This window comes from Lutjanus erythropterus, chromosome 7 (genome assembly GCF_056507025.1).
Source record: "Lutjanus erythropterus isolate fLutEry1 chromosome 7, fLutEry1.hap2, whole genome shotgun sequence".
Lineage (NCBI taxonomy): Eukaryota > Metazoa > Chordata > Actinopteri > Lutjaniformes > Lutjanidae > Lutjanus > Lutjanus erythropterus.
Window position 1 is genome coordinate 2,531,990 of NC_139323.1, and position 22,112 is coordinate 2,554,101.

The window sequence follows — 22,112 nt, forward strand, 5'->3', positions numbered from 1 at the left end:
TTTGCCCATTAGAAGGGCACCCTATGTTATACCCACTGGAAGGGCACCTTTGAGGACACTCTCAGGGGCACTTCATCATGTTTATCTAGTGTAAGAGCATCCAAGAGGGCACTTTTGTGGTGTTTTTGTTTTGTTTGTTTTTTTTTTCAAATATTTTATTGTGATGATCAACTGGACCTTTGAGAATGTAATGACAGTTTTTGTCCGTGTTGAGATGGAGGCATCAAATGAAAATTACCTGAATTTTGGAACTGTTTGTTTCTGGCAGTGATTGTACCTACTATTGTTTTTGCATCTTGAAATGGTTTGAATCAATCAAACTACAAGAATCTCAACTTTCTAATGTCACATGAGAACCCACTCTTAAATGTAGCAGTTGTGTACTCGATAATCCATGTCAGCATGGGACTTCTTCACTCTCAACTCTTGTGGTTCTGAGGCATCTATTTCAGCGCAATGCCTGATGGCAATTTCTCACCAAAATGCCAAAAACTGGCCTTGTGCTGCCTCATTTTCACGAACCACCCAGCGGTTTGCGCCACCTGCTGTGCGCTGGGCAGTGGAACACAGACAGGCAAAACAAGAATAAGAATAAAAAAATATCAAATGGTCAGTCAGATTCTAAACTTAAATGTGTACTTTTTGCAAAAAAAGAGACTTTCTTCAAATAATCACCCACAAGAGCTCATTCATTTTCATTTGCCACTGTGTCACTGCTCATCACTTGTTCATGGTTGGCAGCTTCAGTCTCCACGTCTGCCTCTTCCTCCATCTCAGCCGAGTTCCCATGTTTACCGTTGGTTTCTTAATACAGCATCTCCTCCACCTACGTCAATGCTAATTCAGAACACACACACACACACACACACACACACACTACACTACACTACACATATTCCATCACCTTTGCTTTTACCTGTCAGTACAGACGCACACAGATTGTGTGCTGAGAGGTGCTACATTATCATCTGCGTGGGCTTTTACAACACACAACACACAGTAGCTTACTGGTTAAATGGGGCTTGAATGAGCAAAAAACAGCATATTCAAAGAGCCACTGAACAAGAAGGAACATAAGAGGACACACACTCACACACACACACATACACACACACACACACACACACACACACACACACACACACACACACACACACACACACACACACACACACACAGCCTGTTTGACCAGCTGCCAATACGCTTAATGAAAGAAGTGATGAGTTATTGACAACTGCTGGCTATCTGAAGCTGCTGAGGTGTCCATTGGTGTCAGTGTGCTGACACACACACACACACACACACACACACACACACACACACACACACACACACACACACAGGTGTCTGATACAGCATTCCAAGCAAAATAATTGTGTCTCCTTGTATCAGGGTGTGAGGGTGGATGTTACTGGTGATGAGTGAATATTGAGTACATCATCTTTGAGCACACTGCTCCATGATGGCTATTTATCTTAGAGAGAGCCTTTCAGTGTGTGTGTGTGTGTGTGTGTGTGTGTGTGTGTGTGTGTGTGTGTGTGTGTGTGTGAAATGTGTATGTTTCAGCATCTTTGTGTGGTCTACACTGAGACATGTGAGTGGCAGTAGGTTTAAGGGTCCAATTAGAGCCACTGACTCAATGCACTGGTGAGGCTAATTACTGGATTTACAATAATGAGTATATGTACACAAATGGAAGCCTGCACACGCCGAAATCTGACTGGTGCTGCTGCTGGGAGGAATGGGCCATGAAGGATTTATGGTTTAGTCTGTGATGACTCCACACACACACTCCCACATACACGTAAAATTAACAAACATATCCACCCCTGTGATCCTCTACCCTCCTTCCACCTTCTCCTCCTCCTCCTGCCTGTCCTCCTCCCCTCGTTTGGTGTGAAATTAAACATTAAAGCCCAGCAGCACATGAGTCAAGGTGCTTAATGATGTCGACTTCCTAATAAATTTCTCTGGAGGAATAGATAAAGACAGAGAGACAGGTCGGGGGAGGGAGGAGGAGAGAGGAAGCAAATTCAGAGTGGATTAGAATATACACAGGCTGGGCAACGTGATTGAACCTCGCAACAACAGAGGACTGGGAGTGACTCAGCTTGACCTCTGGTGGACCAAGTGGTGGTTATCTCAGGGCAATGGTTCACAAAATACTTTGGTTCAGAGTTTGGAATCTCAGGTAGCACTTCTGTTACCTTGCAATGCAGCTGGATTTTCAAGATCATGTAAGAATGCATCTTGTCATTGTAAAAAGATGATCAATGTTATGCACCTCACATGTCAAGACTTGCAAGAATAATCAAAAAAGTTGTAGCTGAGTTCCAGATATCCTCACTTAAAGCTTGGATCTTACCATAATGCAACTTGACTGTGCGATTAATTAGTTTCCCTGGTATTAAGCCCATGTCTGTCAAACTCTACATCCCAGTTTGCTGTGCAGATATTATGTTAACAAGATTAAGTCTGCAGACATGCTTGAGGCTCTGTGAGGCAGTGCTTCAGCACAGCTGTGCTGTGACATAAATGCAAACATCAGCATGCTGACATGCGTACCGTGACAATGCTAACATGCTGATGTTTGACAAGTATAAGACTTTCCATGTTCACCAATCTTTGTTTACCATGTGAACAGCTAACATTTACTGATTAGCGCTAAATACAACATACAGCTGAGGTTGATGAGAGAGTCATTAGTTTTACAATTCATCCTTAGAGTGACATCAATTATTTAACAAAATTTCATGACAATCCACCCAATAGCTGACAAGACATTTCAAATACTTTACTTACATACATTTACAACACAAACTAACCTCACAGTGGTGAGGTCAGGGGATTGCTAAAGCTATTAGGATTATTTGGGAACCATCCATTCAGTGCATATTGAGCAAATTACGTATGAACCAAAGTGGCAGACTGAACAACTGACCAACATGGCAAAACCTTTAGAACAGGGTGACTGAGCTCCTCCAGAGCCACAGAAGACATTATTTGAGTATGCGTGTTCAGACTGTTGGTGAATTTACTCTGGTATATAAAAATGGCCCTAATACACAACCTGGAAGTAAGTCCTAACTTTTTTTGTACTACCTTCATGTTAGTCCCCCAGTCAGCAACAACCGCTGAGAATAAAAGGGCATGACTTTAATCCGCCCTGCACTGATATCTCCACCAATGAGTAACTCAAAGTAATTAATGTCTGAATAATCTGAACCCCATTACATTAGGTTGCCTATGGCATGGGAAAGAAATGGATAATTATTAGCTTCGCTCTTATATGTTATGAAGAAACTTATGGATAATAAAAATGGCCATAACCATAAACAGTAATGGTGTTTCTGCAGAATTATAGAGCAAAACTAGTCCACTTGTGCAAATAAACAGACTTGATAAACAATAATGATTGTGTGTCTGTAACACTAATTGAATAAATTCTTTTGGGCTTTTCTCTTTATCATATATTTTTACTTTCCACCATGACAGGGCTTAGTTTTTATTTACTGTTTGCAATCGTCATCTCAGTAAGCATATTTTCAATTTACAAAGTGGACTCATGTTGTACTGTGATGCAATAGGAGTGCAATGGGCAACACTGAACCAATCGCAGTTGGGAATTCTACCAAAGAAGTTCAGCACTATTAACAGCCAATGCAACAGCAACTTTTATTCAGAATATACTGTATTATAAACCTGGCATCATCCTGCTGCTTGCTGCAGTCACAACAGCATTTCACAAGATGTTTTCATGTCTAGACAACAGAATAGGTCAATTGTCAGCGACTCCTAAAGCCAAATGTATGACAGGTGAACAGTGCCAGCAACGACAGGCGTACTGGTCTGTTGAATGAAAATTCAGTTTTTCTTCTAAACACATTATACATGTTAGAAAACAGTTGTCAAGAAATATTTTAAAATAATAACTTTTTTAGTTTACCTGAAATATGGTTCAATGATGCACTGGAGCCGTATGCTTCCGCAAACTATATAAGCCATGCAAATCGACTCACAAACTATGCCTACCCGCCCACCCACCCAAACACTCAGTTACGAATATACCTTCAGTGACTCTCTCGGTTCAAATCAGCCCAGCAATTAACTTCAGCCCCCTTCGCTTCCAACAATCCGACAGAAAAAGAAAAGAAATACCATCCTGTTGCAGACTGACAGTAAAATGTTAATTCTGAGTGAGTTGATTGGTCACCATCCTCTGGTTGCGGTAGCTAAAACATGTCAATAAAGCTGCCTGATGAAGCACACACCTTTCAGGTTAATTTGACACATGAGACATGCGCCCCCAGCATTTCAGAGCAGAGAGAATTACTGACTAAATGTCACAGCCGTCTGTGTCTGATCATGAGCCAGAAGGTACGCTTTGGCTATTGTATGTGACATGGTCAGAAAGCCCTTTTTAACATGTGATTAATACTGTGAAAGGGTTGCAGCTTGCGTATTGGTTTCTTAGGTTTAGGCACAAGAGCTACTTCTTTTTAATTGTTACAGTTAAACAGGGTGTACATAATTACATTTACATAAAATACAAAAAGCAAAACAAAAAACATCAAGTCAGGATAGAGGAGGAAAAAGAAAGATGAGAAAAAGCAAATAAACAAAAATCACAACAACAATAAAAAAAAAAAAAAATTCCCATTGTACCTTACGTCTTTTGTTACATCTTAAATGCATTTTTGAAAAAAAAAGGGTAAAGTCAAAATGTGGACAGGCATTAAAATATACATGTCTAGATATCACATATAGACATACAAATTTATTTTTTATATAGAAGTGGACATCCTTTTTCATTTTTCAAAAGAAAGAAAGTTTTTAGCTCCAGGCTTCACCCTGACTCAAAGTACCGCACCTGCGTTCAAAAATTAAATTCTGTTTCTTATTTCTATGTACATCCTTTTCAAGAACCCACTTATTCTTCAAAAACATTTTAAAACATTCAATATCCAGTTGCTGTTTCTTTATAGCTCTAAATATAAATGTTTTTGCCATCATAATGATGAGGTTATTGAGGTCTCTCCCATCCTCATTATCCCTCAAATCTCCAAACAATACTGTCAAGGGACAACAATAAAAAAAAATGTTCTATATGCACAAGAATTACTTAGTTTGGTTTAGGAATAAGATGATGTTTGAGTTTACCATAATTATGAAAGTCATGTGTCACTGAAGTGACTCACAACATGAAAGTCATGTGGACAATGATTTGGTTTCTCATGGGAATGGGTTCACACCACATCTGTAAGGGTTGCAGAGGGGCTTTCATTTAAATTTAGCTGGCTTAGTAACACATGTTTCTGCGGTCGGACAGACTTAGAACACATATAATATTATTGCTTTACACAAACTTTACCAGGTATTTTTCAACCTGAAGCCTATTTTCCTATGTTTTTGTGTCTAAGTGAGTAATAGGAACAACAGTTTTTGAAATCGGTCCAGTATTGAGCGGGGGGGTTGCATCTGGCAGAGGCAAAACTGAGCTGTAACGTATTCCCTCTGAGCAACTGTGCCATCAAAGCACATCCATTAAAAGTGCTTGTTTTGCCACTGACAGGCTCAGACTGTTATTCTAAGTGTCTGACAATATTATGGAAAGGATCTATGAGGAAGTAGAATTTAATTAAAGCATAACATGCTTTTAGTTTAAGCAGAAACAGATGCTGTACCATTCTATCAAAGCCACCTAACTCCATTGACAAAAACAGTCATTTTACCTCTGTGGTCTGCTGCTGCTTCAATCGCTTTTCATAGCCAAGGCAGTGATTTTTAAAAAATTTATATGTGAAAAAACTTTGTTGAATTAGAAATTACAATGCTGCTGGTATCTGACTTTTCCTAATAGTGTCTATTTTCATTTCTTTTTTAAAATATAAATTACACAAAAGTCAAAGGAATTTCAGCCACAGGTAGTCATACTGACCACAGAAATTGCCACTGTTATGTTGTTACTTTTTGCACAGTTGAAGTGGTTGCTTAGCAACTATCATTGTCTCATTGTCCATAAAAGTTCAAAGTGATCTTGATTTCCAATTTCACAACCTTAAAATGCAAATAATTAATTAATTAGACTCAATTAAAAATAAAATAGGGGAGACCAGGGATGGTTGTAACACTTTTTGTCTCAGCACCTATATCTCTGAACTCTTGTGTTAAAGTTCTCAAATGTTGAAACAAAGTATCCTTACTCATTACAAACAGCAATGTTTACAATATTTTGGATTTTATTTTTGTACTCGTTTCCAGCCTTTTCCCATAGGCTGTGATTATATTTTTGTGATGGTTATTAATGGTAAAATAAAATTTTTATAATCTTCTTAAATACATTTAACTGTATTGTATTGTAATCCTAGATGAATCTAAAATTAGGTCACTGATGGTTATTATCCTACAGAAAATTACTGCTTGAATATATGCAATTACTACCGTTAACTACACATGATGGCAGTATATTGATAAATATATAAATGCATCTTACAAAATGTACATTTTGGTGTTGTTTCATTTTTAAAAAGATAAACTAACAGAATAAAAGCATTAATGTCTTAGTCCGGTATTTATTATGAGTTTGGAAGTCAAAGGTCAAAATGATGCTTATGACCGTTGTAGTAGTTCTGTAATTCTGCCACTTCTATTGTTAAAACACTAAAGTCACACAGTAACACTACTTAACTAACCAGTGAGGATGGACTGTTACTTCATTACTGTCGATATATTATTATTGAGAGAATGGATTCTAGCTTGTAAAAGGCCTGACCTCGCCCCAAACTACACTGATCTGTCAGCAGTCCAAACATACACTTCTGTGTGCTTCTTGATTTGAATGATTTTGCTTTGTACTGTTTTGGCATTCTCCTGCAATACAGCAAAAGACTGATAGTCCTTATTGTTAATGAACCACATGCTGTTCAAATCACACATACAGGACTGGCATTTTTCTTTTAAAGTTGATACATGGAGCTGATTGCAATTAACATAATGTGACCCACTTATTGCCCCTGTAATTATAATTGAGTTATTCCAGTGTTGAATCTTTATTCATGTGTTTTTGTGCCAGCACAACTTATTTATTTTATGTCTTATATGAAAGTTTTGTTTATTCCGAACTTGAGTTTTTGTCATATTTTGACTGAGATAAGTTGAGAAAATGTTATTATGGTCGGTCTTAAAAAACACCTGTCACTCTATTACATTAAATTGATTATTCATAAAAGTCATGCTAAAAACAAAGCTGCTTTTACTAATTGAAAATTTGACATCTGGTCTTGCCAGACAAAATTGTGATGTGGGATATGATAAACCAACATAACAAATTAAAAAGTATGCTGAAACTAAGTCTGAGTAAACAGTGTAAACAGACGGGGAGCAACAGAGAGACAGAAAGAGAGACATCGATTAATGCCAAGGCTGGTCCATTGCAGAACACCTTTGGAGTGAATATGACTGCAGGGCTTTAAGTGATTTATGTAGTAGTGCAACAGCAAATTACATCTCATTACTTCTCATTGTGGCAATAAGCTGTTCTGTCATTCTTCTGTATTTGTTAGTGCAGCACATAAATATTACAGATGAGACACTAGGTAGCAATTTGGGATCGAGCTAATGACTTCTCATCTGCTCATGTGTGAGTAAACAGCAAACAGAGTGTCTGTGGAGGGAGGAGAGTGAAAGTGGACGTGGGAGAGATTTGTGCATTTCAAAATAATAAAAAAAAAATTCTTCCATCAAAAGTCTTCAAAATGAAAAATCAAGATAATCAGACAGTGAGATGTGAGGCGCTGTGTGGTTCCAGAGTGCAGGCTGCTGAGCCTCCTTCAGACTAATCTGTTTTCAAAGGGGCTTATTTATGTGGCAGTGACGCTAATGAAGGACATTTTGACAGCATTACAGCTCATTCATGTGCACTCAGACTGAAGGTTTATCCTATATGAGACAGCTTTACTGTATATACATCAGGAATACGAGAAACAGCACTTACAGATCCTCACTCATGCTTAAACATGAGCTGTATTCAGAAATTCATATAACAAGCACACCTTTTTGTGCACAATACTCACACAAGACAACTGCTCTCTTCCTTCTTATGTTTATGTCATATATACTGTATCTTTATATATCAGTCTTAATATATTCACATTATATTGACATGACAATAATGTGCAATAACTCAACAGCAATACTCTGCAATAATTCACTAATTTAACTCTACAATAAATATAGTGGTATTATTTATTTACACTGTTATATATTATAACTTGATGGACATTTCTGTACATAATCTTTGATGTTTGTTATTTTCTATTTCTTCTGTTTTTCCAAGATATATATCATTCTATATGTATATACACATACAGTATTTTGCTGCTGCTTTTATACTATTGTTATAATATTTTTGTTATGTTATAGTAGAATGCATATATTTTACATACTGATTTTCTATTTTCTTAATTTCTCTCTGCTTATATATTTCCTATTTTTGAATGGGAGCATCTGTAATGAGAGCGATTTCCTCCCAGGGATCAGTGAAGCATTTCTGATTCCGATTATATATGCATATATACCCTGGTGTGTGTGTGTGCATATATCCTACTGTACACTCAAAAGATATATAAAGGCACATCTGCGCAATAATCAGGTTGTTTAGTCAGCATCTTGACAGGTGGATGGATTATCTTGGGAAAGGAGAAGTGCTCACTAGCACAGATTTTAACTAATTTGTGCTTAAATTTGAGGAAATAAAGCCTTTTTGTGCACAAACTATTAGATCTTTTATTTTAAAGTGAAAAAGAAAGTGTTACATTATGTGTATATATGAATTTATATGCCCTGTGCATTTTCCTGCTTGTATCCTGTGAAATCATTCATTTTACAGGGGCGTGTCCAGACTTTTTTGACTGGGGCTTCCCAAGTGGGGCATTGATTTATGTATGGGTGGCATGTTGTATGCATGTACACACACATTAATTCAACTTTTTTTCTCCTTCACTACAGTATCTTATATAATGTAAGATAATTAGGCTTATACAATATAAAACCTCTGTACGGGCTGTGAGACTTTTATTTTTATGATTTATTTTTCATTCATCCATTTGCTATATATTGTTCTTGTGTATGTCTTTTGTTTCTTTCAGTAGCATAAATGGAAGTACAGCTGACATCCCATTATACAACCCTGTATTGTCAAATGATCAATGAATTGAATTGATGAAAATCTAAAGGCTAAATACAAAAGGAAAAAAAGCACATTTAAAAATATTAGTCAAACAAATGGTTCAAGCCAAGGTCCCACTTCTTACTGGGCAGAAAATTTTTCTTGAGGATAAAGGAGTGGCAAGTGAGGTGGCCAGTCAGATTTCAGGGGTGGCCAGTGCCCCCCAGGCTCACACTTTAGAAATGTACCCATTATAATGTTTCACACGTGTATATTACATGTGTGTAATTACTTAAAGGTTTATAGTGTATATGTTATTTTATTTTATTTTTATTTTATTTGTAGTTATTACTCAATCACTCTTTCCTTGATCTACTACTGCTTCTTGAGTTGCTCATACAAGTACATTTAAATTATCTTTCTGAAAGGAAACTGAAAGAGTTTATTATCAAACTCTTTCTTTCTTTCTTTCTTTCTTTCTTTCTTTCTTTCTTTCTTTCTTTGTCACTTTTCAATGGTATTCTAGTATTTCAGAACTGCACTTTCATTAATGTAGGGGACTCACAGGGGACAGATTCAGTCACAACAGCAGAGGCCAACTCTCTAGTAGGGGTCAAATTCTAAAAACATGAGGAAATACTGATCCATATTCAAGTATTTGGAGTTAAGTATAAGTGCAAGCAATGTTGAGAAGGTCTCTGCACACCTGAAATGTCTGACAGGTGCGTCGGAAGAAAAAGTTCAATTTGAAAAAAAGTTAGCAGACTCCCGCACACTGTCTCGCTTTCTAGTGATTTATTGAATATCCGACGTTTCGGTCCAAACGACCTTCATCAGGTATACCTGATGAAGGTCGTTGGAGTTAAGTATAAGTGAAATAAGTGTTCTTATTTTTTAAAAAGGTCAGGACAGGTAAAGGACAGACAAGTATCAACATCATTTAGGAAAAGTTATTTCAAGACATTCACTGAGAAAAAAGAGAGCTTAAGTTGTAAACATTGCTGTTTGTAATAAGTCAGGGTACTTTGTTTCAACATTTGACAGCTTTAACACAAAAAAACTCTGAGTTACAGGTGATAAGACAAAGGTTACAACTGTCCCTGGTCTCCCCCACTTCATTTTTAATTGAGTCTAATTAATCAATTATTTGCATTTTAACACTGGAAATCGAGACCATTTGTGAAGTTTTATTAACAATAACAATGATAGTTGCTAAGCAACCAAGATGCATCTCCAGCTGTGCAAAAAGTAACAATATAACAGTGACGATTTCTGTGGGGTCAGTATGACCAACTATGGCTGAAATATGTAAAAATGATCACGTGTTCCTTGCATTTTGTGTAATATATCAATATAAATAGACATTTTAAATGAAAATACATACACTTTTTAGGAAACGTCAACATTGTATTTTTTTAAGTAAACAAACAGTCAAAATGACTGCCTTGGCTGTTCTAGTGTTAAAACTGATGCAATGTGTCGGGCAGCAGGAGAGATTAAATGACCTTCTCTAGGCCCCCCTAAGAAAGACAAAGTAAAAGCCTCCAGAATGTGTAAACTGGACACTCCAGCAATGTAAGCCAAAGGAAGTACGCATTCACAACTCATTAGGTCTTTTGTATTTCTCTAACCACCCCACTGCTCCGACCACACCGCTCCCTGTCTCATTACCAAGCCAAGGTGACACCTTGGCTTCTGTGTTGAGCATCCAACATACACACCATCTGGCCCATGATCACCTTGTCCATTTACTTCTCCACGCACACACAAACACACACACTGCAATGTGAACGTGCACAGAAATTCTAAAAAAAAAAAAACAACCTGACACTTCTACATATGTATGAACACACACACACACACACACACATACACACATCTGTCAGTCCTGTAGCTGTCTGCCTCTGAGCAGAATGCATCAGCACTGGACAAACAGGGATAAGGTAAAGTAAGGAATACACACACTTTTTTTTCCATTTCACTGTCACCACACAGTAAAATACTAAGATCATCTGACTCCACTGTGCCAACAAGCCCTGTAAAGAACTGGGTGGCAGTGGTAGCCTGTATGTATCTATGGCTACATTGGACCTGGGCGTGAGGCCAGCGGTACAGCGTGCAGCCTGCTCTATTCCTCCATACCCAATTTAACATCACAGCATAATTAAAGGAACTTGGCAGCCCCCTAACAGCAGATTTCATAGTCCCCTGCTCCACACCAGAGCTTGTTGGAGGGGCTGCAGGATCCCATGTAGCAAAGAATATCTCACCAACATGGGAGGATGGGTTCCTGTTTCCACAAATACATAAATGAGAACTAAAAATAAATATTGTGTGGAGAAGAAAGTCAAGCATCTCAGTATGAGTTTTCCTGCTATCCACTGCAAAAGAAATCAAGCAAAAAGCAAAAAATATATGTGTGTTTGTTAAAACAAAAAAAAGTTAGTGTCCGGGCTGCCTTACAATTTTAAAGTCTGTCAAAGCAATTTGTAAATTCTGAGGTTTTATATAATAAATGTGTGGAGAGGGTGGAGACTATTTGCATATTCATGAATCTTTGAATACTAAATGAAGGCCAAGTGTAGCACTATGTGTAAGACATTTTAACAACGTATTTGAACTTATTTTGTGAAAAAACATATCAAACACAATTTATTACTTCTTGCAGATCATCTTATATTGTTTAAACCATGACTGGAGGTCATGTCTTAAACAGCTTAAGATATTAAGATAAACCAACAACTCTTTAGTCATTCTGATGAACAGTAAAAACAAATTTGATTTCCTTTTATATTCTGTGATTTTATATTTTTAAACATCAGTTCTTCATGGGGACTGTTTAATTCAATACCACATTTGATCACAGTTAGCAGTTTTTCATTATGGTGAAAACAAGCAACCGTGATGTATCTTAAAATGTATTAGACACAGAGCAAATTGTGACCACCATTTATGTTTTCTTTAATTTACAGCCCGACCAACACACATCAGCTGGCTGATATTATCGGCCCAATAATGGTATCGACATGTGTTGACTGATACGCGCCTATATGATTTTTTTTGTTTTTTTACAAAACATGCAAATTGTTTTTATTTGTAAGCTTTATAGGCAATATCTGTATATCTGATCCCTTTTTCTTAATTTGGGTTTAATATATACATACTTTTGTGATATTCATGATTCTTTCACTAATACTTAATTTTTATTATTAAACAATACTAAAGTTTACTGTTTTAGTGTTATCATTTTGGACAACTTATTGTTGAACTGTTAAATATCCTGCCTCATCACATATCTTTCTCACAAGTGTTAATCACATTTGAGGGATCATTGCAAAAGATGTATGTTCATGTATCAGGATCTTTTTCCTCCCAAATACTGGTATTGATATTGGTCCACAAAAAACTAGTATGGTCAGTCTTTGCTTCTAACTCTAAAAGAGAAGAGTCAAACAAAGCACGCTGGGAAGTCTAATATGCTGATGGTGTTTCTTTAAAAACTTATTTGAATGAGCTGATTGGACTCTATAGAGTGCAGTCATTCAACTCATCATTTCAGGTCAAAAGATTTCCATTTAGAAGAACTTAAGTTCTTCTTAAGTTTTCTGAAAATAAATACTAAATTTTAAGTTTAATTAACTTGAATAAAAACATTTGCATTAAATTAATGAGACAAGATTGGTTGTTTCCACTAAATTCCTGCATGTTTTTTGCAGTTATTATATCACAACAGTCGAGTCACAGAGTGAAGGTACAGAGGAGAACTCTCTGTGAAACAGCCAGTGGATCTCATTCTCCTTGATTGCATCAGTGCACATGTTTGTTGCAGCGTGCTTGAGCCTGTAAGACTTTCTCGGAGTTAATCTTGAGGAACTATGCAGACTGTCCAACCAATTAGCTCTTTGGTCTAGTTACCGTGCCGTGGTGAGAACATGGGTCGCTGTTTCAGCTCTGTGTGCTCAGTATCAAGTGCACTTCAGTGCTTCTGAGATGATGCAAAATTTGCTTATACATGAACTCTACAAAGAACCCCAGATGCTAAATCATTAGCATGCACAGTAGCCAGCTAAATAATTAACAGCTACAGAGGAAAATGTTCTGCAAAATAGTCTCTTGCCTCCCAAAATAGCCTGATCAAAAGAGTGAATCCGTTTAAGTGTGGAAGTGGTAATTCTGCTCTTGTGTGGCATTACTGTCACTTGAGAGGGATTCCTTTTTTATTTATTTTGTTGAGTTATTTGGTGCTAAGAGGTCACTACTGTCAAATCAACATTTTTTCACAGATTTTCTGTTTCAGAATCTCTCAGTGCTGTCTTATATTTATCTTAATCTACTCATTCATCTATGTATTCCTATTATATCTGGTAGGAGTGTGGGATGGTGATATACATGAAAATTTCTTTTATATTTTCTCATACAGTTATTCTATCAGTTGATCCATTTCTCCATATTATAAATTGTTGTTGTTGTTGTTAGCATGTTGTTTGCTACCCATTGGCAATCCCAAGATGCCTTAGTTGGAGTCTGCTGTCCAATCAGAGGTTGTTTTCTTGAAAATAAAAAATAAAATTTGATAATGGTAATGAGCTCAATCTCATGGTAGGCACCACATGACCGCAGAATTGCAGTAATGCAGTTATCATCACAGCTTTGCACAGAACAACTACAAACTGAAACTAAAAAGTGACAAAAAAAGTCACCACAAAGAGACACAAAACTACAGAAAGATGCAACAACTACAAAGAAGCACAACATGAACATAAAAAGGCATAAAACAGCTACAAAGAGATGTAAAGTGGGAACCAAGAGAAGCAAAACAACCACAACGTCCATGAGTCATGGGGAGATCATGTCTGTGATCACTAGAGAAGCATAATGAAGATGCACTGGAACTATTTTCACTTGTACAGTAGCAACAAGTTCTTCACTCATCTCTTATTGCCTCCTTTGTCTGCCATCTTAATTCAAGGTGCACCTGTTTAAATGCCGGTGTGCTGCTGACTCAGCCTGCACCAAACAGACACCATTCACCTTCTGATTACAATGATCAAAACAAGAACGTGGTACAAGAGAAACACTGTTATAACTCAGTCAATGACTCTCATTCCGTTCCTCCTGCTGTTTGTGTGCAGGGGCTAACGTTATTGCCTACAGTTAGTTTACAGCCGCCTCTCCGTCATCATTGAAGCAAATAGCTTCATGCATTACACAGCTGTACGGCCGTTTTGGAAAGGGCCCCCATAAATAATGACTAGGGGTGAAATGGAAACTATGGGGAAAGCTGTTACTTTTCACCGCACCGTGTCTATCTGCGTTGTTCACAATGTGTTGTGTCTGAAATATGCATGAGGCAAAATGTGTCCCCGCTACGGCTGCAGTGACGGAGCGCTAAAGAATAGAGGGAGCGGGAAATAAAAGATTGATTTTTTTTTTTTTTTTGTGGGATGAATCTTAGAAATGGGGCAACGTTATGACATTTGTATCCCGGCCTCTTTGTGCGTACGCTGTTGCTGTAATTTGTGGAGCTACAATGGGCCGGTGTTGGCGGCGCGCCGAAGGTTCAAATGTCCTTCATTTAATATTCAGGAAAGAGAAAAATAAGCCGCTTATTTATTTATTGTAATGCAAGTGTCATGAATATGTATGAGCAGCTATCAATGCTGTCACCTTGAGCAGAGTTGCACACATGTATGTGTGTGTGTTTGTGTGTGCAGGTCTGAGTTTAAGATGCTGATGTGTGTGTGTGTAACTATTTAGAAAAACAAAAGATTGGAAAACAGTTTATATGACAGGCGCCAAGGTCACACACTCTTCTTATTGTGACATTTCCCTGACCAGGCAACAAACAGGCTCTTCTAAAAGTCCTGCACCTATTCAACATTTAATGAATGTTTTTAACCACACTGATTTGTTCAATTCAGACTACACTCCTATACATTTGAGGGATCTTATGTAGGCTGTGCGTTGTATAATCCATAGTGGATGTAGCCATTTTCTACTGGCAGCATTTGTTTCTATGTGCATGTTGGCGATCAATGCACACAATATTCTGACTTCGACACAGCTCATGTAAACAATACATTCCTGTTGGATATTCTGAATTTGACCTTATTCTGAATGGAACATATTCTGATGTATGCTGGTGTTATTCTAGTTTTGTGAGCATGCTTTGGACATTTATATAACATATTCAGAATTATTTTTTTCCCTGCATTTTGTGATACATAGCCTCTTCCTGTTTACAGCAAGCTATGTGCTGTTAACAAACCAACTAGCCACCAGTTTGCAAGGCTGGAGTATTAGAGTTTTTAGTTGAAGGGAGAAAAAAAAATAACTTTTAAACATTATTTTAAATATTTGATATCAACAGGTTTTTGCATATGCACAAATATAACAATGCAACAGAGGAAAACTTTGAAAAAATCCTATTTTTACACGAAGTGCTCTCCCTGTTTCCCCTGTAAGTGTGTGTGTGTGTGTGTGTGTGTGTGTGTGTGTGTGCGTGTGTGCGTGTGTGCGTGTGGGTGTTGTGGGCATGGCTACCTCATCAGGCACCTGGTGAAACCACCCGTTTGAAATCATCTCATCAACTAACTGCTCAAGAAGTCATCTCTTCAGTGGTATACTATCAGGTGCTCAGTGTTACTTGAGATTCTTGTGTTTTTTTCTCTTGCTAGTTTTCCTAAAGTTTTTTTCTCCTGTGCCTCAGGATTCCAGTGCCTATGTCTCTGATCAACCATCTACAAACACCGCCTCAGCTCATTCTTCCATCCATTCAACCGCTCATCTGCCTGCCTGTCCTCTGCCTCCACCAGCACCCCTCAACCCCTTCACCAGTATTTATCACAATAAATCCACCTTACCATCTGCAACAACCGGGGGGGCGGGGGGTATTCCATCAAGGCTGATAAATAAGTCTGCGCTTAAGGGGAAAAAAAAAAAAAAGTCTGGCCTGAATTAATTTAAACTTCCACTCAAGCCTTAAGCCGTCCCACCAAGACAATTTAGCCTGGTCTAGTCAATGCTAACTCAAGCCAGGCTAAAACAAGCTGCCCTGTGAGCATGCAGAGAGAACATAAGCAGCCCAGAACAGCTGAGTGTCGAAAACAGGATGATATGTCATAATCAGAAGAGAAAATAAGAATGATTTTCTTCTCAGCAGTTAAACAAACCCTGCAGATTAAACTATATGAAGAATACAAAGGGGTAATCATGTGAAAAGGCCAATACTGCTGCAATTAACAAAATGAAGGAGATAACTGGAAAAAAACACTGACAGACAAAGTAAATGCCAACATAATATGATTCCAGCATGCACTGTCCTGTCATAATTGCTCAATTGGTAGAGCATCCGCCCATGCGATACCATAGCTAGACTTATCAGTCCAGGCTTTTCCTGCATCCACACTGAAGGAGCACCCATCTGCTGTGTGTGGGTTCTGGGTCCAAAACAACATCCTTAAGACTGTGCACAGCTGCATGTAAACAGGAATATTAGAGGAATATGCATTTTCATTAGCCATGTCAACACCTTAGAAGGAATATTCATTCATTCATTCATTTTCTGTAACCGCTTAGTCCATAAGGGTCGCGGGCTGCTGGAGCCTATCCCAGCTGACATTGGGTGAGAGGCGGGGTTCACCCTGGACAAGTCGCCAGTTCATCGCAGGGCTGACACATAGACAGACAACCACTCACACTCACATTCACACCTACGGGCAATTTAGAGTCACCAATTAACCTAGCATGCATGTCTTTGGACTGTGAGAGGAAGCCGGAGAACCTGGAGAGAACCCACGCAGACACGGGGAGAACATGCAAACTCCACACAGAAAGGCCCTGCCCCAGCCGGGGAGCTGGGGGATCAAACTCAGGACCTTCTTGCTGTGAGGCAGCAGTACTAACCACTGAAACACTGTGCCGCCCAATTAGAAGGAATATATGTAGTGCAAAAACTAGAATATTGTGTGCATGTAAATGTAGTCAGCAGTGTGAATAGCTTCTATCTTTACAATCATTAAATCCTTAGGAAAACAAATATTGTAATGTATAATATAAATTCTTCTGAGGTGTTGACAGAAGGCCTCCTTTATGTTTCCACTGGATATATGTCATTGAAAAGGCAATGGCAGAACCAACTGTACTATGATTATTTAAAATGTATGTAAAGTTCATACAGCAGTTGAAAAAGTAACCCTAACCCAAGGTCTGTAAGTCTGCTGTGGACAGAGTCATTTTTTAAGAAAAAGTCCAAATTCTCTGATTACAGCTTCTCAAAGGTCCAGATTCTGCATATGGCAAAAATTTAGTATAATATTATATTCATAAGTATATTTTCACTATAATCACCTGAAAATAAGAAACATTGTGTTACTTGAGAATGACTTGTTTATATCTGCAGTAGGCACAGCTTATCTTCCATGGAGGCCGCCATGTTTCCATGTTTCTACAGTAGCCCAGAACAGACAAAGCAACACTTTGGCTCTAGATGCAGCCATTCACAAGTTTAGCCACCACAGGGTCTCCAACACACTTGGAATGGGAGAGTGAAAAAAAAAGTTTATAATTTATAAGCTCACTGCTCGATACCACTAAATTCTACATACTGGACCTTTAAATGTGAATATTTTCTGGTTTCTTTACTCCTCTGAATATTTTCTTTGAGTTGTGGACAACAAGACATTTCAGGATGTCCTCTTGGACTTTGATCAACATTTTTCACCATTTTCTGACATTTTTTGGACCAAACAACTAATTAATTAATTCAGAAAACAATCAGCTGAGTAGTTGATGATGAAAACAGTTGCAGCCTTACGAACACTATATAAGACAATAACAACAACAATTTCACTATATTATAAACTGAGGTAATCAAAAAGTAACAGAAAGCAAGTTACGTTACTTTAAAATGATGATAAATGGATTAGGTTACTGACTACATTTTTAAGAAGTAATTAGTAACTGTATCAGAATAACTTTTTTATTTTATATTTTATTTTATTTTTTACTTCCTGTAATGGAACTTAATGTTGGAACTGGACATAAATCATGAGGTGTAGAATCATCCAACATAATTCTGGGCACTCAGATACCATCAGACAGAGGATGGATTCCTCTGAGTTTCTCATGCATGTGCACACTGACTGCTGGGCAGAGTGATGAGTCAAAGTTGAATTAACTTCATACAAATTAGCAGAGACAAAATTAAGAAGCAACCAACTGCAGATACGAACTGGATTTTCTTTTTGCTGTAGGGCCTGACAGATGCATGTTCAAAATGTCCAACTGATACATAATTTGATGTTGCCAGACACTCGAGGGCAACAGCCGGACTGTTATCAACTTTGTAAGCGAGTAAATCAAGAATGTTGGCACATTAATGGCTTTTCTTTCTAAATATCTGGTTCTGCCCTCTGTTCTGTTCTCAGCAGTGCAGAGAGATTCTGCCAATTCAGTCTCCAGCTTTAACCAAATCATATTTGTTGAGTCTACTTTGGATTTGCGCTTTCTCCCCAACAAGTGCTTAAAATTAGCTTCTTTGCTTTAATAACATGGTTTATTCTAATCTGTGTTCAGAAAGGAGTTTGTTGTGATAAAACTGCAATTATTCAGTACATCTCTGTGAATTTAACTCTTGGAAGTGAACACAGCATGTGAAGCTTTACTTAGATGTAACAGAGCAGTAAAACTGAGGATTAAAACCCTTCTGATTGACTAGTCAGTATTGTTTTTTAGTGGTGCCTAACACAACATTTAACCACTGTTTAATCATCATCTGTGTGTATCAGAGCAGGGAAACATCTGATACCTGATACATCTATTTTGCTACATTATGTTGCACACTGACTAGTTTGAGATGGTCAACCTCCAGATTTTAAAATGAAAGTTGACCAACAACTACAAGGCTTCACAAGGCTGTCAGAGTAGTAATTAAATTGGAAGATTCTGTGTGATGGCAATAATTATAAAGTGAGACAGACCGGGATGCTAATGGAGACCAGGACACATTAAACAACAAGGTACAGCAGACAAAATGTAATAAAACATTAAAGGCATAGTTCCCCCAAAAATGAATGTAAGTGAATGGTGACCAGTTTTCAAATGAAAAAACACAGTCACACACGCCAAAGATCTACAGTGAAGACTCAGACTAAACACATGGTGTAGATGACATATTTGAAGTGAACTTGACATGTCAGGGCTTTAGGAGCAGTTTTCTGTTTTTTTACGTGTAAAAAGTGGTCACCATTCACTTCCATTGTGTGGGAGATTCTGTAACACCATTTTCCTGTGAAACTCCAGCAGTGTTTTGTGGACTGAAAAACCGAACCTGACCTTCAGTCAGCACGAGGGTGAATAGATAATGACTGAATTTTCATTTTTCAGCTAATTATCCCTTTAATTTGACAAAGCTAAACAAATATGAAACAAATTTAACAATATACTGATGATTCTGACATTGCTAAAGAATTTGCAACGGTGCTAATATATAACCTTGTATTAGAAGAAAGATCACAGTATCATTAAAATGTTTTCATCGTCTTGGAAACATGAAAGTTTGCGACTTTGATTTTGAGATTTTTTATAAGATTTTGATCATACTTGAAGAAATAGTCTGTATTCATCGCTTTTTCAATATAATTCATAGAATATAATATCCCATCAGTATTAAGTATTAGCTGGGTTTGTTGGAGAGACGTACTGTCACTTCTTCCTGGTCAAAACTCAGATTGCAGACTACAACAAGAGCTTTAAATGCAGTGAGAGGATTTGGCTCACATTAGATTAGATATCCTCTCTCTTCTTCTCTCTGTCTTTCTGTTTCTAAGTTTGGTTCAGGATCAACACAAGGTCCGATGGGGCCAGGCTGAAAATGACAAGTCCACCACCTGCCCAGCAGCCAGCTCTGGCACAAAACCCTGTCAGACAGGACACAACTTAAAATTCTCCTGACACAAACACACATACCCAAATCCATGGATCCTTCTAGGCAGACACACACAGAAGCACAACACAGCAACAGAAGAAGAAACACCAGTGTGGAGAAGTTAAGTTGTGAGTGGAGGTGACAGAGCCCCTCAGGGGAGACCCAAACACAAGAAGGGCCATGCCTATTCTTGCCTTCTATTTCCTCCTCTGTGTTTGTGAGTCTTTGTGTGTCTGCGTGTGTGTGCCGCCTCCCACAGGAACCTCCTTCAACGACTACAAAACTGGGACAAAGCCCGAGGAATAGGAGAAAAAAAGACAAGAGAGAAGGACAGAGGAAAAGTGAGATGGAGGGAGGGGTGAATGGGTCAGGACGGAGAGAGAGACAGAGACGGACGCGAGGGAAAAGGCCAACCTGTGCAGGGGGACATTAAGACGGATGGATGGAAAGAGACACAGGGAGAAGAAAGAGCTGAGGGAGGGGGACGGGGGGGAGCTGAGAAGGAAAACAGCGAGAAATTCACTGTCTGTGAAGCTGCTGCATCTTGACGAAATTCACATCTACAATGGAGCTTCTATTCCAAACCCCTCTGGAGTGGAGACAGCGCACAGAAATTTCAGAATAATGCAACATGTTGAAATATTTCCGGAACTATTTGAGATATTAAACAGCTTGTACACGCGCTGGGAAATGGCCTAGTTCGCAGTTAAATGTCCTAGTTTGGCTTTTAAAAGACCAAATCCTTAATTCAACATAAAGTAAACATAAAGGGAGTTCCAACCCACCGCAGAGACACCTTACACAGAGCTTTCTTTCCTTTTTTTCCCCTTTATTTTACAAGGTCTGACAGCATTGAAGGGTGAGCAGTTGATTCCATGAAGAATACTAGCAGTTTGCTGTCAGACATGCAGTACAGCACTGTGGAGGAGAGGCTTTCACGAGGCCTCCTTGAATGAGGAGTCCAGGGTCCAAATGACACTATAATTGGGTCAGGTTTTGTTCTGCTGCTACAGATCTTGGGGCCATGTGTCTAATACCCAAGTGGATCAGAACAGATCCAAGTGTATTCAGTATCAGCTCTCTTCATGTGGTGCATCATAATCAGTGTGAATGAAAATATTTTAGCAAATTAGTCTGTAAAAAAAAAAAAATAGTTGAGATGACTTAAAATTTCAAGACAACGCACTGCAACAGATTTTTGAGTTTTGAGCCTGACTCAAACTCTTAAGTTTTTAAATAAGCTTATGCTGACCTATAATCTTTAGTTGAGATCATTTCCTTTTTCATTCTTTAGATGAACTTGAATCTTTGAGTTTTAGAATCTAAAAGAAAGTGTTTTCAGTGCCTAAAAATTAAATAGTTTTAATTGAAAATATTACCATTTTCACATTTACTTTCACTCAAATGAATTTAATCAGGTTTTTAAAAATACATTGTTATGAGTTTCTAAAATGCAAAGCTTATCGAAAGAAGAAAAGTAAAGTATCTAAAGACAAGATCAGTAGTTGGTAAAACATTTTCAAAACTAATGAATTTGAGTTGGGATCTAAAGTCCAAAATCTATGGCAGTCCATTACTACATTACTATTTTTTTTTTTTACATTTTTACAGTGTAGTCTGTGTAAAAGACCTGTGCTAAAAAGAGTGAGCACTGCTGTTCAAATAACAAGTTGGTGCCATAGACTATATATTAAATATTTAGTTTTCTTCCTCAGAGGGTCTACAGGGCAGGGGGTGTCAGACACTGTACGATTGTAAAGCCTCCTGAGGCAAATTGTGATTTGTGATTTTGGTCTATATAAATAAAATCAGATTTTCTTTGATTTTTGATTTAATTACTGTTAATGTAAAGCTAACCCTGAACAACAAAAGCCCACTGCTCTCAAACAACACACTGGCCGATGAGTTCAGTGGCTGCCTGTTTCATTTTGCTCAAATTAACCAGACATAAAGTCATTCTGCAAAAATTTGGCATTAATCTGAACTCTGATGTCTGAGTATTTCAACTTCAGCATGTTT

General features: G+C 37.9%; 1 protein-coding gene across 11 annotated transcripts in view; it reads right to left on the reverse strand.

Moving 5' to 3' along the window:
- Positions 1-22,112, reverse strand: part of nlgn1 (neuroligin 1) — a 421,649-nt gene that overhangs the window by 390,157 nt on the left and 9,380 nt on the right. Inside the window, exons 2-3 of one of the 11 annotated variants that reach the window (XM_084722371.1) lie at positions 12,193-12,212; positions 4,110-4,118 (exon numbers count right to left, since the gene is read on the reverse strand). The exons of the other annotated variants lie outside the window; for them this stretch is intronic. Coding sequence (XP_084578497.1) covers positions 4,110-4,118; positions 12,193-12,212 — 29 coding nt within the window. The remainder of the gene's footprint in view (positions 1-4,109; positions 4,119-12,192; positions 12,213-22,112) is intronic. 11 annotated transcript variants of the gene reach the window in all.